At 35.7% G+C, this 17,780-nt stretch overlaps 1 protein-coding gene across 2 annotated transcripts in view; it reads right to left on the reverse strand.

Moving 5' to 3' along the window:
* Nucleotides 1–5,698: 5,698 nt before the first annotated feature.
* Nucleotides 5,699–17,780, reverse strand: part of CHR24 (chromatin remodeling 24) — a 118,724-nt gene continuing 106,642 nt past the window's right edge. For both annotated transcript variants that reach the window (XM_089988383.1, XM_089988384.1), the window contains 4 exons: nucleotides 15,980–16,108; nucleotides 6,399–6,473; nucleotides 6,171–6,303; nucleotides 5,699–6,094 (listed from right to left, as the gene is read on the reverse strand). In XM_089988383.1, coding sequence (XP_089844509.1) covers nucleotides 5,894–6,094; nucleotides 6,171–6,303; nucleotides 6,399–6,473; nucleotides 15,980–16,108 — 538 coding nt within the window. In that variant the 3' untranslated portion in view covers nucleotides 5,699–5,893. The remainder of the gene's footprint in view (nucleotides 6,095–6,170; nucleotides 6,304–6,398; nucleotides 6,474–15,979; nucleotides 16,109–17,780) is intronic.

Below are 17,780 nucleotides of genomic sequence, written 5' to 3' on the forward strand. Positions count from 1 at the left end.
ATTATGTAAATATAGAAAATTTGCATATTTAGGAAAAAATTATAAATATTGTTACAGTTCGAATGTATATCACATAGAAACTTAAGTCCAATAATGACATTCGCAAATAATAGAGTATGCATATACATGATGTGAATGTTCTCAAGTTTGCAAATAATTGAGTACATTCACATAACCATCATGTAAATATACTCAAGTTTGCAAATAATAATACATGTGAACCTCTATATCCTCGCATCACAGTGTGTGAATGTTATCAAGTTTGCAATCAATGAAGTACATTTGCATAAATATCATGTGAATGTTCTCAAGTTCGCAAATAATAAAGTACATTCACATAAATATCATGCAGACCTCTCTATCACAATATATTATGTGAATGTCATCACGTTAGCAAATAATATGCATTTGCATAAACATCATATGAATGTCCTCAAGTTCATAAATAGTAGAGTACATTCACATAAATATCAAGCAGACCTCTCTATCCTTACATCATAGTATGCAAATATTCCCAATTCAAAAAATAATAAAGTGTATATAAACATCACGTGAATTTCTTTAAGTTCATAAATAATGGAGTACATTCGCATAAACATCATATGAATGTACTCAAGTTTGCAAATAATAGAGTGCATATGAACCTCCATATCCTCACATCACAGTATACAAATGTCATCATGTTTGAAAATAATACAGTACATTTGCATAAACATTATGTGCATGTCCTCAAGTTTATAAATAATGTACATTCACATAAACATCATGTGAATATCCTCAAGTTCATAAATAATGAAGGATATTCGCATAAACATCATGCAAACCTTCATATTCTCGCATCAAAGTGTGTAAATGTCTTTCAGTTTACACACTATGATGTGTGAATGTTGTTTAGAAGTCACTGCATATATAACATTCAAAAAATCACATGTATATTCAAATCATATATATTCAAAAATTTACAAAATCAAAAATTCACTTATAGTATATATATTAAATTTAATTATTCACACAAGCCATATACATTTAGAAATGATATTTAAATTCAAACATTATAATTTCACAGTAGTTGTACATCCATTCAAATTTACAAAAGTGAAAAGTATGCAAATACAAAAGTATTCAAATTTAGAAATATACATTAAAGTTGCAACATTCATACAAACAGAAATTCCTTCAGCATGCGGATTTCAGCTCTTGCAAGAGCCAACTTTGTATCTGTTACACTTGCAGTCTTTTTGTGATTCGAATTCCTCGCCTCAACTTCCTCCTCCTCCTTAATGCCCCTACTTGTGAAGGGACTGCTTTGAAATTCTAGGTTAACAACAGCTACGTCATCATCATCGAATGTAAGAACAATATATGATAAGTTAATGTTCTTATCGTCGTTGTGTCAATCTTCAAGTTTGGTTTTGAACATCATGAGGTAATCCTTGATATGATTCTTAACACAAAAAGAGATGCTTTTGCTAACTACGCGAGGGCAATGAGGTGGTTATTGAACAAGCCCAAACTGCTAGACCACTCAATTGACCATTTGGTGCTTAACTTCATTCATGTTGAGCAACCAAATGTTCCTCGCAGTGTTCATGGCTTGCACAACTACATCCTCCTCCTCTGCATCATTCGCATGTTCGTAAGGGCACCATGTTACCTACATAATAAAGTTTTATTCATGGTTAGTCTTATATCACATTATTGATAACAACGTAGGAAATTGTTTCTCATGCATACATGTGCCTTGGTTAGCCCACATGACTTTGTAGTGCAAAACACCCTTCCCATTTGAGGACCCAACACTCTTTGATCATTCTCCTTCTTTTCATTGTGTAACCAACTCCACATTACAACACATAAAAATTTATGAACACTGTCAAGTCTCTGGGGGCCTTCAACAGATATGTGCTCCTATATTCAAACCTGCAAGGGTCAATACACAGTTTAATATAGACTATATACAATATAGTACATTAACAATGTTAATCATGTTTGAGTATAAATCTAAAGTAAAAGTACAACTAATGGACAAATACCTCCAACACCACCAACATGCCAGTAATATTTTTTCTTTTATACCTCAACTTACTCAAACTTGCATATAGGTGTACAAGTGAGGTTACTCCCTATGTGTACTCATTGACACATCACGTCTTCTAATGTGATAGTAATCTCAATATCTCTGAACTATAATCAAGAATTTTCAAAAGTGCATCTAATCCAGACAATCATTTGCTTCCTCCGTTAGTGTTAGGAATTATTTGTTTGCTTGAAACCAGTAGAACAGTGGATGCAAGATGTTGAATCTTTTGGTTGTAGATCCTGTAATCGCAATTAATGAATCTATATGTTATCCTAAAAATAATCAAACTAGTTATCATAAAAACATGTTTTACCCACACACACACACACACACACACACACACACACACACACACACATATATATATATATATATATATATATATATATATATATATATATATATATATATATATATATATATATATATATATATATATATATACGAAATTTTAATTAATGTATATACTCAAACTAGTAATCTTAAAAACATGCTTTTAACATATAGTTTTCACTCTCCAAGAATTTAATGAATGTATCTATTATCCACACTCTCCCTCTCCATCTCGCCAATGCCACTTCAGGTGGGTGCATCTTCACTATCCTCTAGTTAAGCATTGAGGTTAGCAACAACCTTGGACTAAGCCAATGGCACAAACTTCTTCTCCATGAAATGTACACATGAGTCCCCTCCCCCTCCCCATCCTTAAATGCTTTTGTGATGGGAGACATGAATGTGGCCATAAACTCTTAAACCTTTTTATCAACTTCAACCCTATATTTTGCCCAAATTAAAGGTATTAGATGCTACTTGTTTGAGCACAAATTTTAGGGTCTCAGCTGACTGAGGCTGCATTTTGAGTGAAAATATCAAACACCCAGACATTTGGCCACAGAGCACGGTCCCTCTCTACCCACTTATCAAGCCAATTGGTATTTCATAGTAGGAAGTATCATCCAGTATATAATTTTTATTCGGTGGCTTTTCTTGTTGTATTCCAACAATAGCACATGGTGTGGGTCTAGGACCTTCAAGATGGTCTCTTCAATCGGCATTTTGTAATAAACAAGTTCATAATTTTCTATAATAGCAAAACGAATATTATAGGTAAACATGCATACAATATATGCATGGAATAGGCTACTGAAAATGTAAAAAAAAAAACTCAAAAATGATACAAGTGTTCCTTACTCGTGCGTATAATAAAAGATAAACAACCAAAATTGAGGATAGAGGCATAGCAATCGCTAAGAAAATAAAGTGACAAATTGAAACTCAATGGCAAATTATTTTTAAAAACATGAAATACACTATTGAACATGCAAAGATAACTTAAAAACTATGCAATTCTTCCACAAAATGACTGATTCATACCAATATTTCAATTATTTATTGATTCATGCCACTATTTCAAAAAATAATTGGTTCAACCATTAAAGATGTTCTTATTGGAAAAACTTGCCATTGATGATTCTAAAAAAGTCATTGATGAAGTATCATCGATGAAGTGCCACCGTCAATGAAGTGTTGATGATGCATCACCGAAAATAGTTGCCAAGAATTACCAAAGAAATTTTTGAGGGAAGAACGTTGTGACCACTGATTGGTGCCCACAAAAAAATCCTAGTTTATGAAAAAATAACCCTAGAATGTGGACCACCATTTTATATTGATGATTGTCGTACTTAATGGTCGTAAGAACGTTCGCAAAAACTGTTGAAATTCACAGAGAAGTCATTCCTCAAATTTGCAAATGTTCGAGAACTCTACAAATGAGTCAAAACTTATGAATATACAAAGCAAATTCGCAACGACAAAATAAGGTCAAGGACATCCGCAACAATTATACATGAATGTCGCCACACATTTAAAGACCTCCTCGAAGACCATTTACTTAAAGGAGATTCGCATGGTAGCTCACAAATGTCGTACTATATATGCAAAAGTAGTATCTTATTTGTAAAGATCCATTAGAGACTGAAAGTCTAAAGCATTTGCAAACATTAATACGTGAATGTCATCACACATTTGTAAACCTCCTTGAAAATCAATTACTTAAAAAAATTTACACAATATCTCACAAATGTCATCAATTTGATATGTGAATTTCATACAGTATTTGCAAAAGTACACAGATTTCATTTATACAAGGTTCATAAATTTGGTTATGCAAACTTTATGAGGTCTGAAAAATCATAAATATATTTTTTAGTGAGGTTGCAAGATCATGACAACATACCTATATATCACACAAACCTCGAGAGGGTTGCTTATGCAAAGGGTAAAATGATCCTAAAAAATTGAGTATTTGTGAATTTGAACATAGGACAGATTTCAGAAATTGCGAGGCATTTCAAGAAACATGTCATTTTTCCTGTACAGTAGTCATTTTCCATTTTTTTTGTTCTCCTTAGAAAGTGTGCCCCAAAAATAAAAAACCAGGCCAAAGTAGCATTTGCACTTGCCTCAACTGTAACAAGTAGTAATACCTTCTTTGACTTGTATCTTAGTTCAAGCATCGCACTTGTCTTCGTTTACTATAACTAATTGTTCATAAAATATGTTTCTGAGTGCCTTTTGTTTAGCCAATTTCACAGATTCTCAAACTTTTGTAAAGCAGGTATTTGTAAATTTTAGAAAAATAAGCAAAATAAAATAAATAACAAAAGAAAATATTTAAGAATCACGTAAAAATTCAAATATGGTATATCAAGACAACAAATTGATTAAAATGCAATTTTAAGTTTCATGAATTTGGGACGAAATTTCATTGCTACTTGATATTCGGGACAGATTTTGTGTTTTAATGGAATGATAGAAGCTAGGACCATGGCTAAGACACCATTTAGCTATCCAACCATTATAAAAACATTTTAAAGGTAATGAAAAAACAAAAAATAAACAAGCAAATGTACAAAGTTATTAATATCTAAAATAGAAAAGCAATTATTATTTTCTCAAAAACATGTGCTTTTCTAAAATGAAACTAAAACGCAAATCAAGGATTAAGGAGCTATTGAACCAAACAATTTCAATCCCAGTCCATATATTCCTGCAAGCAAATTGTTAAAAAACACTTTTCAAAAATATTTCAACAATGGCGTGGTAGAATATGTTTTTCCTAGTGCCATACCCAGCTTTTAGCTCGATAAATAGTGATACTAAATAAAAGACTGGTCAAGGCATGCCGTACGACCATAACTGACCGTTGCTTGGAAATGATCACATTGCATTGTGATAGGAGTATTCCATTGTTGTCTGGATCGATCCAAATCGGCCATTCATCCCCGATTCGGCCTGAATCCACGTTGAATCAGCCGATCCTGCCCTTTTTAATTTTTTATGAAATTTTAAAATTAAAATATATAAAATTGACGGGCTCAGCATGATTCGATTCGAATCTCGGCTGATTCTCTGAATCTATTTGAAAATCATTTCAGGTCAGAAATCGATACTGACAACATTGGACCATTTGCATAAATATATCATTAGATAAAAGAAATCCAGAAATACAAACAGTTAATATTTAGTTGTAAAATAATCTAAATAATCAAGTAGCGTGCCTTTTAAGATTAAAACTATTTTTCCCTGGGTTAGAGATTAATCCAATAACCAATGTTTCTTTGCCAGCACCAGAAAAATTTTCTTGCTTAACCATGCATGAACATACAAGAGTTGAGTTACAGGGGGACATGACAAAGACAAGTTGAGATCGCTCCAGGCTGTAAATCCATTAACGAACAATAAACAAAAAATGACAGAAACTTGCTTACTTTAACTGCATATGCCAGCTTATCAGCTCAAATGTTTCAATTACTTGTGCAACTTTTGAAGAGACAACTTTTCAAACTCCAAGGAAATATCCACACCAATAGTTGCTTGTTTCTCTGGAGCCTGAGACGCTGTATTGCTGGGCTCAAGACCATGCTTTGAAAACTTTTGAAGTTCCAAATTTAAAGCCAAAATCTTCTTCTGGATGTTCGCTCCCTTGTCTGGTAGCTTTGATATAATAGCCTGAGAAGGAAGTTTTATTCATGGTACGTGGGACTAAGGAAATGAAAAGCCATTCTAAAAATATACCAAGCTATACCTTATTTTCCAAAGTTTGACTTAGCCGTTTGATTCTCTCCTTGATATCCGATTCATGCAGTTGGCTATAGTCAGCAATTGAAGTATCTACAGCCTTTTGTTTCCACTCCTTTGGATTAATCGCAAAATCAGCTCTGAAAAGACGAGATTATAAATCATTATTACAGAATCCTCATAGAAAACACTGTTAGTACAATAGTAGTAAAGAATTAATGGTGTTCACACATACCCATCCACGTTAGGTTCAATATAAGTGGTGGATGAAGATGCGCTTCGCACAACACCAGGCTCCCTTCTAATGCAACTAGACAATAACATAAAAGATGAGCAGCTTTTCAAATTGATTAAATCTAAAGTAACCAGCAACGTCAACAGATTTACTAAGGACGTGTAGCTATAGGCTATAGCACATTTTTAACAGACTATGTACAAGATGTTTTAATTTAAGGAATTACTGTTTGCAATCTTACAGGAAAAAAATTTGATAAATGATGAAGCAAGGCGCCTTCCACCCAAAGTGGCGAGACATGAGCATATGCCACACAAACAAAAAATAAAAAAGGAAAACTCACCAAAAAACAAGGAAAAGTTAAAAAGTTCAAAAAAGCCCAAAACGTTTCTAGAATATTAATCTGTCTATAGACAATAATATGAAAACACAAGAAACAAAAAGCAATGGGCCATGAATGAGTGACGGATAGATCATAATATTACATTAAATCATCGGTCTTAAAAGACAACAAAGAATATTCATGACAAACATCATAACAATTAATGATCAGTACGCAAAAAAGCAAAAGATAAATAGTAAAACAAAGGATTGTAATAAACTAATCATAGAGAAACAACATTCATATTAATTATTAGAGCATGATATTACACCATCAAGAAGCTGCACAAAAACCATGAAAAAGAAGTTAACAAGTTCTCGGTTGAAATAAGCAATGGTCACCAATTTGAATCATCCTCTGTTACATAACTGTCATAATATTCGAACTTGAGAAAAAAACAATTAGTCGTACACCAATGCACTATGTAAAGAAGTTAAAACATGGCAAAACTTACATCACACAGATATGTACAGAGAAATGTGACAAATAGTCACAGCAGACACACATGTGTGACTGAGAAATGTCATAATTAAACAATTAGATTTCATCAAAAGACATAGAAAAGGTATTAACAAATGAGAAGAAAAGGAGAGAGAGAGAGAGACTTGATAAGGTCTTTCCCAAAATTAAAGGCAAAGTCAGGGTGTAGGTCCAAGTTTTTTTATTGAAGTAGAGGCAGGGTGACAAATAGTCTCTCTCTCTCTCTCTCTCTCTCTCTCTCTCTCTCTCTCTCTCTCTCTCTCTCTCTCTCTTAGAATTTTAAAAAATAACAAAGAACCAGGTGAACATTGACATGAACACCATGCTCATGGATAAATCCATGCACACCTATCCCATATATAGGTATATGGATCTAGCCTGATTGGATCCACACTTGGTCCCAATCTGGGTCTAATCAACAGGACCCAATTAGACCAGGTTCGCTTTGATCCAGGTCTGAAGCAGACCTAGGTCTGAACTTAAGACATGAACCAGCCTCGTATATATATTGAAGCAATCAACAGAAGCATGGTTCAAAAAATTATAACCACTCAAGTGTGGAGTGTTAACTTACCATATGCTAGATTTCAAAGACTTTATAATACATACCCTTATTAGCAGATCTAAAAGAAAAATGGATCACAAACAGATTGGGAGTGTTGGACACCTTTTCCCCGAATCAATGAGTATCAGTCGATAGAGAAAGATTGAAGAAAGAAGATGAAAAGATTTAACGAGGGTAAAAGTTACTTAGGGGGCATTTGTTGCACATCCACCAAGGAAAGACACTTTCCTTTGAGAGGGACACCCAGGAGGGAAAGTGCTTACCCATTCAGGAAGACGTGAACCTATTTCGACAGGAAAGATGTTTTTTTGAATTTATTTTGTAATCACTAGTACTACCACATATTTTTCATGGTGATGTTTGCTTCACTCCGTAAGGAAAGAGGCCTCCTTAGTTGTCATAGGCGCTAGGCGGTGAGCCCCTAAAAAGGCCTAGGCGGGGGGGCCTAGGCAGTACCCCAAATAAAAAAAAACATAAAAAACATAATAAGAAATATGTATATTGTCTTCTCTTTCTTCTTCTTCTTCTTCTTCTTCTTCTTCTTCTTCTTCTTCTTCTTCTTCTTCTTGAAAAAGAAAACAAATGATATGTTTTCAAAAAAACAAAAACTTCAAAAAAAAAGGCCTAGGCGGCAATATAGGGCCCCACCACCCAGACCTGGTCGTCCAGGCGGTGGGGCTGCGCCTAGGTCGCCTAAGCCGCCTAGGCAGCACCTTTGACAACTAAGGAGGCATCTTTCTTATGAAAAGAGCCTCTTTCATAGGAAAAGGCATGAAACATACACTCACTTAAGAGAAGAGTTTAAGGAAGATCAAAGAAGAGACCTACAAAATAAAATTTTACACAAAAAGAATAGAAAAAAGACAATCAGAAAGAAAGGATTAGAAGAACAAGACTTGGAAAACAAGTGGGATTGAACGATAACCTCTATGACAGATCACCTTTGATATTATAACATGTTTTGACTTGCATTAGCAACCCACAATGAAGAAGGAAATGAGAGAAGATGAGTTCTCACTGCTGCCAGAAGAGAGGACTGAAACTGAACACCTTTTGCTATTTTCGTTCAAGTAACGGATTCTAGCCAATTGAAAGGATCTTCTGATCAATCCAGAGAGAATTTTGATTCCATTAGTAATGAGGATTCAGAATATCACACATTGATCAATCAAACAGAGATTCAGCAACTAAAAGAAAGATTGATTCTTTGGGATCCTTCCTCTCTTCAAACGAAACGAACAGAGATAGAATCAGATCGATTCCCGAAATACCCTTCGGATATTCCGCAATGTCCCGGCTATTCACGGAACGTGAAAATGTATTCAAGTACCGCCATTAATAATACTAGAAAACTGCCCATCCTTACGAACGGGTCACCTACACACAAAAATCAAACATGAGTAAACCTTAGTATCAAATGATAATGTTAATTTCTGACTTTCAAGTTGGCAATTTGAAAATTTATCTATAATTTAGACAATGTTTATAAATACTTTTAGGTGAGAGAGAGAGAGGTAATAAAATTTAAGGTCTCCATTAGGGGTGTAACTGGGTCAGTTGTACCCGAGCTGAACCGATGTCCTGAGCCAATTAGACCTTAATTGTCATGATTTTGATAGAACCATGGGTTCAGGTTGGTCTACAATTTGGAACTGCTTATAAAAAGGATCGATTATGGATATGTAAAATGCAGATCGAACCCGAATGTTATGTTAAAATGTATCGATTCATATATATGAGTGTATATATTCGTATACGAATGTACAGTAGGGTTACCGGAAATGCTATAACACTCGGAGAAGCGTGCTTTCCTGAAATGTGTTTCAGAAGCGCAAAATGCATCACTTCTGAAATGCATGAGGAAGTGACCCTTTTAAATGGGAAGCGTGATTCCCATTATTGGGAAATGCACTTCCCACTCGCTTCCCTGATCGCTTTCCCACTCACTTCCTGCTTGCTTTCCACTCATTTCATGCTTGCTTCCCACTCGCTTCCTAATATCAGGAAGTGAATCTTCTTTTTTGGGAGGGCTTGGAGCCTTTAACAAATTTTTTTTGCCCAATATTCGCTTTCCACTCGAATCCTATCTTGCTTCCCTCTTCATTTCCTTTTCGCTTACGGTTCACTTCCGACACCATCCCCGATTCACTTCTAACTCGTCCTGAGCTTCCCGCTTCCTATGTCACATAGACTCTTCTAACATGGCACCGCACCCACGTTGCACCCACACCCGAGTGGGTGCGACACTTGGACACAACTTCCTTTGTGTTAGGTGAAGTCAACCACACTGAGGTCCATTTCTATCCAAAAGTAGACTCAGTTAACCCTAATCAAGTCCATATATATATATATATATATATATATCCTCCCCGCACCCCTACACCCAAGTTTTTTTAAAGTGCAGCATCGCCGCATCCGCACCTATACCCACACCCGCACCTATGTGACATAGCCCGCTTCCTCAAATTTTAGAAGTGCCTCACTTCCTACTTCCCGCTCCCACTTCCTCGACTGGTAACTCTGGTGTATATGTATATATTATATATTTTTAAAATACTTTTCTTCCCTTTGTAATAGGTAATACCTTTAGGGGTATTGTAGTCATTTTGTACATGTAATAGGTGCTGCCCTTTAGGGGCAGAACTGACCTCTTTTTGTATTTTATTTTTATTCAGTTTTCTACACTTTTGTAAAGGGCAGTTTTGTCTTTTGGTGAATATAGTTGTTGAAAATCTCCAACAACTATATTTCTAGTTGTTGGAGCCGATATGGGTCCTCTTGTTTGTATATAAATAGGGACCTCTTGTCCCATTAGATGTAATGTTTTTGCTAAGCATATTATCAATAAAGATTATTATTTTTTTTAAGTGTTTGTTGCATTGTATTAAGCCCTTGTTGGCTCTTTGTATTGTCCCTAGTGGACTTGTGGTTGTGCACATTGTGATTGTGCTCTTTTATGCCATTAGTAGGCTCTTATTTGTTTCTTTCACTCATTTCATTACATGGTATTAGAGTCATAGTGCTCTTAGACTTGTAGAAAGTAGTCATCAAGTGTTCGTGTTCATGAGAAAGCATCCAAAAGTGTTTGTGTGTTTGTGGTGCTCGTGGTGACTCAAGTGGATACGTTCTTCTACAATTTTTTCTCTCTCTTCTCCCATTCAAAATGGAGCATGAGTCCAAATATGATCTCTCCTTCAAGCTTAATGGTACCAACTACATGATGTGGGCCTTCACTATAGAGAACAACCTCAAGAGAAAGAAGCTTTGGAGATATGTGATGAGCACTATTCTCGAGCCTCAACTCAGGCTCACCAAACTAGAAGGAGAAGAAGAAGAGGAAGAGGAGGTGAAGGTGAAGGTCCAACCCTTCCTCTTTCGTCTTCTTCCTTCTCCTCTTCCTCTTCCTCTTCCTCTTTCTCTTTTGTCTCCTTCCCTCCTCATTTTCCTCTTTGGTCTTCTTCTTCCTTCTCTTTTCTTTTTTTTTTTCTTCTTCCTCTCCTCTTTCTTTTTCTTCTTCTTCCTCCTTTTTATTCTTCCTCCATGTTTCATCGACATAGAAGAAAAAGAAAAAGAAAATGTTGGGTCAACGTTTTTTTTAATTTTCCGAAATGGACTTGATCAAAGTTGACCAAGTCCATTTTAGACAAACATAAACCTGGGTGCGGGTTGACCGCACAAGGTGCGGCACCCAATTTAGCGAGTCCTTGTGACATAGCTCATGAAATAGTAAATGCACAATTAAGACTTAAAGATGGGACTCTTCTAAAAGATCCTACACTATATAGACAATTGATTGGGTCACTCACATATTTGACTATCACCAGACCAGACATAGCTCATGTTCACCTTACGGGTCAGTTTCAGCATGCTCCAACCACCGTATACATAAGTGTTGCATTACAGATTGTCAGATATATAAAGAACTTTATAAACCAACGGCCTTTTTTATTTTCATTTTTAGATTTACTTGCATATATTGATGCAGATTGGGGAGGAAATCCCAATGATAGTCTCAACCATGGGTTTCTGTGTTTTTCTAAGAGACTCTTTGATTTTGTGCAGGTGCAAGAAGAAACAAAAGGTTTTACTATCATCTACTGAAATTGGATATAGGGCAATGGCTATGACAACCATAAAACTCGTATGGCTAAGGAATCTTTTCAAAGATATGAGAATAGACATCTTCAAACCTTCGAAGATGTATTGCGACAACAAAAGTGTTATTTACATTGTCAGCAATCACACCTTCCATGAGTACACCAAGCGCAATGAGATAGATTGACATTATGTACATGATGAATATCTGAGAGTTGTCGAATTACCATATGTCACATCTGAGTACCAAGTTGCAAACTTCCTCACTAAAGCTCTTCCTACACCTTGTTTTATCTTTCTTCTTAACAAACTTTCAGTGTTTACACCGTAAGTTTGAGGGGGAGTATTAAAAATTTATTGATTCATATATATATATATATATATATATATATATATATATATATATATATATATATATATATATATATGACTGTATATATTCATATGAGTGTATATGTATCTAAGTCACACGGACTCGGCTATAAGGTCGACGCACCCGCGTCGACACGGGTGCGAACACGAGGCAGACACGGTCAACCAAGTGTCGGACTCGGTCAACGCACTGAGGCCGAGTTCATCCACATTTTGGACTCGGTCAACTTTAACCGAGTCTATTTTTATACATTTTTTAGGGCAAAAGACGTATAAAAACTAAAAAAAAATGATCTTTATATATATATATATATAGCTGAGTCTCATTATTGTTATATATATATAGCCATGTCCCCTAATGGGCACAACTTTGACAGAGTCTTATTATTGTGATATATATATATATAGTCGTGTCCCCGTTTTCAAAATTTTTTAAATTGCTCCGCACTCGTGTCGCACCCGCACTCGCACTCGTGTCCGCACCCATGTGACATAGATATGTATATATTATATATTTTTAAAATGCTTTCTTCCCTTTGTAATAGGTAGTACCATTTAGGGGTATTGTGGTCATTTTGCACATGTAATAGGCGCCCCCCATTAGGAGCAGAATGGTAATCTTGTACATGAAATAGGCTCAGCCCTTAATGGCAGAACTGACCTATTTTTGTATTTCATTTTTATTTTTTCCTTTACACTTTTGTAAAGGGCAGTTTTGTCTTTTGGTGAATAGAGTTGTTGAAAATCTCCAACAACTATATTTCTAGTTGTTGGAGCCTTTTCCAACAGCTATATGGGTCTTCTTGGCCCTCTTGTTTGTATATAAATAGGGACCTGATGCAGAGCAGGATCGAGTCCGGTCTACATATTGACAGCACCCCGATCCATCAAGAGCATGAAGATTCAGGTCAAGACTCAGGTCCAATACCGGACCCGATACCCGGGTCCAGCAGCAGTCTTTAAAAACCCCTCTAGGGTTGCGTGTGCAAAGAAGAATATTTTCCTTTTCAGCCGTCTTTTCCTTTTCAGCAGTTCTTTTACCGTTTGGATATTCTTTTTTTTATTTCTTGCATTCAGCCGGACTCCTTTATTGTTTCCTTTTGTCATTTAGTGTTTGATTTATTCGATCAGTCTGAATACTCTCATTGCTCTATCAGTCATTGTTTTTTTCTATTTCATTCCCTGTTAGTAAAACACAATATGTGGGCATCATTGGTTGATTCTTCATTTAAATCCATGGTGGTCGAACCCTTTTGTTCCGAGGTTCTCCTTTTATTGGCTTCACATGTTTCTGCGTGACTTTACGTTGCACGACTGTGCGTCGCAAAGAGAGCAACCAGTGGTCGTCCGTATCCAGGGCGATACCGAGTCCATCACGACATCAGTGACCGTCAGCGTGTTGTTTCATCGTGGTCATGTGATTCGAGCCATTCCCTTGTTCCTTCGCTTGTTGGGTAACGTTTGTTGCACAGTCAACGACCCCTTTGCTGCACCAAAAGCGTGTCCGGTACCCATTACGTGAAGGTCGACCTCGGATTTTCTTCCCTCCGCTACATCAGGACCTCTTGTCCCATTAGATGTAATGCTTTTGGTAAGTATATTATCAATAAAGATTATTATTTTTTAAGTGTTTGTTGCATTGTATTAAGCCCTTGTTGGCTCTTTGTATTGTTCCTAGTGGACTTGTGATTGTGCTCTTGTATGCCATTAGTAGGCACTTACTTGTATCTTCCGCTCATTTCATTACATGTTATACCCGAACCCGCAATGTACCCAAAACAGTTTTATACCCGATCTACTTTTGATCCTAACTGAACATAATTTATACCAATCATGATAAATTTAAATATAATCATTATTAATAAAATATAGTTATCATAAATTCAATAGGTTTCCTTTATGATAACAACTTTTCTAATTCTAAAAAGTTAAAAATCCTAAAAGAACTTGTATTAAAACAAACCCACTCATTCATATTCAACTTAGTTTACACCTGAACTGATCAACTCTTACAAGCCTACATCTTAGTAGTTTTTAGACGCGACCAATTTAATTATTTACAAAAACCTTTTACACGTTTTTCAAAAACTTTTAAATTAAATGTGTTCAGCTCGAACCAAGCTGAGCTTAGCTCGAGCTCGACTCTAGCCGAACAAAGACATGGATTGTTCAAGTTCGATCCAAGTTTGAACATTCTGTTTTTCTTAATGAGCCGAGCTGAACCAGCCCAAGCTCAGCTTGAACCTGGCTTGTGTGCAGCCCTATCTGTAACTTTTTCACAGGATAGCTTTCCTAATTTCTCTTTCTCTACTAAAAGTCTAAAATACATTTAACCACAATCAATTGAGTAAATTACCATAAAAACCACACCACTCACCATGTCATTTTGCAAAATGTTGTGTGAGTATTTCCTCTGAAAATAAAAAAAAAAAAAGATAAAAAATTTAATAAATGGCATTTAACCCAACATACTCTCTTTGTGATTTTTAAAATGTTACAATACAACCGACTTTTGGCTCCCTAATGCCCCCCACTGCTCCTTTATTAGTATAAATATAGATTAGAGGTTGGTCAGAGTACCCGTCTAATCATAGTATATGTTCAGTACTACAATCTCTATTGGAAAAGTATAATTAATTATAGGAGAAAATGAGCAACACATGCATATCACAACAATAAAATATAAGCATATTTATGAAAATACCCCTGCACTTTTGAACTTTGAAATTCTTGGAAATATTTATCTTATTAACAATGGACAATGGTTTTCTAATATGGTTTAGCTTCTCACTCTTGGACATTTATTGTGATAGCAATTGTAGGCTAAAACAGGCTGGAATGGCCTCCAACCACAAAGCAGTACAAAAAACTAAAAATAAGGCAGTAAGAAAACTACTTGAAAAAAATTATAACTCATTGTAGGGTTATCCAAATTATGTGGTGTTTGGCTCAAAAATCATCTAAAATTCAGATTCTTCTAATAGAACTCACACAGGATAAGCATCCCTCCTAGCTCAGAGGTCTGACATCCCTACAAGAAATAGGTTCCTTAAACTTTGTCTGATACATATCAAGATTAATGGAGCCCTTATGTCTGCATATCATATCAAGATTGAATGGCCATATAAGGTTTTGAATTAAATACTGGGATGTATTAAGGTATTTCCTTGGGAGGAATACAAGAACTAGTGAACATAAAGCTTGTCTGACAAAAGCCCGTTGGATAAATCTAATATGACAAAACACATGCAAATGCATTGACAATTATGCATAAAAGATTACCAAGAGATGAAGACAAACCCAATGAAGACCTAGAAAAGTGACAACTGATGGTAGAAGTGTTATTGTAATCACTCCTATATGACTATGTCACTATATGCATGACGCATAGTAAACAAATTTGCCAAATCACACACTCCAACCAAAATGCCGGTAGAGGCATCAAGACATCACTAGGAGCAGAAATTCTCCCAGAAAAGATTGAATTAATACTTCTATTATTTTGAAAAGAAAAGCTAAATTTGTATTCTTACTAACAGTATTAAAATAGTAGGACCAAACTGCTGCAAACTAAGTAAATTTTTTAACAGTTAACTACAAAAAAATTATATCTCAACTATAAAATCAGGCATCCTGTCAAGCAGAAGAAAAGCAAGTCAAACCATGTCTAAATATGGTGTTCCTTACCTTGGTGCAATCCAATCTTCATTTGCAACAGACAAAGGAGCTGTCTTGGAAAAAAGCAAACTATGGTGACTGATTCCAGATATCCCTAGACTGTGGAGAAATTTGGCATGATCCCTAAAAGAGTCATCCCTAGGAACATGAACCAATTACGTTTCAGAAGTTATGAAAATATTGATCCAGTTGTAAGGCAGCAAAAATCAACCAACCACAGACAACCAAAAAGAATAAATAAGATAAACTATCTGCACAAATTGAAGCCATAGAACTCAGCAGTAACACGGCATGGTTATTCCTTAGTCAGACTGAAATAACTTCCAATTTCAAAATGCCTGGGCCTCTCATATATGCATATACATCATTACATGCAACTACACATTCATACATACATATACATAAGTTGGCCTGTCAATTATAGGCGCTTCAAAGTTCCCAATGTACACAAGTCAATGTGTGTGTGTGTGTGCTGCACTGTATCTGCATTCTTTTGACAGTCTAGACCTATGTCACATGGGTGCGGGTGCGGCACAATTTTAAAAATTTTGGACACAAGGACTAGGCTATATATATATATATATATATATATATATATATATATATATATATATATATATATATATATATATATATATATATATATATATATATATATATTAAAAAAATCGTGACTGTGCATACAGCGCAGTCACTGTGACTGCACAGCACAGCAGAGATGTGACTGTGCACAGTGCACAGCAGAGATGTGACTGTGCACAGTGCACAGCAGTCTCTCTCTCTCTCTCTCTCTCTCTCTCTCTCTCTCTCTCTCTCTCTCTCTCTCTCTCTCTCTCTCTCTCTCTCTCTATATATATATATATATATATATATATATAATTTTTTAAAAAAAAATTATTTCTTTAGTTTTTCACCCTAAAATAGACGAATATAGACTTAGTCAACATTGACCGATTCCTCATTGACCGATTCCTCGTTGACCGAGTCTGGGCCGTGTCCGTGTCCGCACCCGTGTCGAGGCGTGTCAACTCGGGTGCGGCGCCTCCCTAGCCGAGTCTGTGTGACATAGGTCTAGACCAATATTTTATTTAGGCTTAAAGAAACAGAGTGAAACGGTAAAGAATCTAAAAAAACATAGTAGCAGTACTATGAACAGTAGGCTATAGATCAACAAAAAGTAAAAGACAATCCCCAATAACACAATGATTTTCAACCAAGCACTGAGATTATAGTCAGTCATAAATTTACAAAGCAATATGGGATAGTGGGATGAATTTCCATAAAATCAGGGTACACCAAAGTATACAAAGCATATATGTCATCATCACCATTGCTTTATCCATTGACATGCACCAAGCACTGAAACCAGTCTCTTTTCCAGAAGTTTCCGACAACCTTCAGCCACACTAAAAAATAACAAACTTTTTGTTGGCTTATTATTATGCTAGTTCATAGTAGACATTGTCCCAAAGACTTGATGGATCAAACATCATAGCAATATTTGCCAAAGTATCTGATATCTCACATAAATATCATAAATTAGAGTATGACCAGTATCTCAGAAAATTTGGTTCAAAAAGATTAATCAACATTTTTTTTCCTTTTGAACCAAATTTTCTGAGATGCAAAAATATAGACTAATCAACATATCATCCACCACTGCAGGGGTCGCCCGCGTGGCCAGCAAGGTGCTTGTGAGGGTGCTGTGATGAAGGACAAATCAAACCCTGCTCGAGCAAGGGTGTGTCTGTAGCTTTCAGAGGTGGGCCATGTAAGGCAGGGTGGTCATGGGGCTCCACCCAGAGTATCC

This window comes from Nuphar pumila, chromosome 15 (assembly GCF_984573655.1).
Source record: "Nuphar pumila chromosome 15, dmNupPumi1.hap1.1, whole genome shotgun sequence".
NCBI lineage: Eukaryota > Viridiplantae > Streptophyta > Magnoliopsida > Nymphaeales > Nymphaeaceae > Nuphar > Nuphar pumila.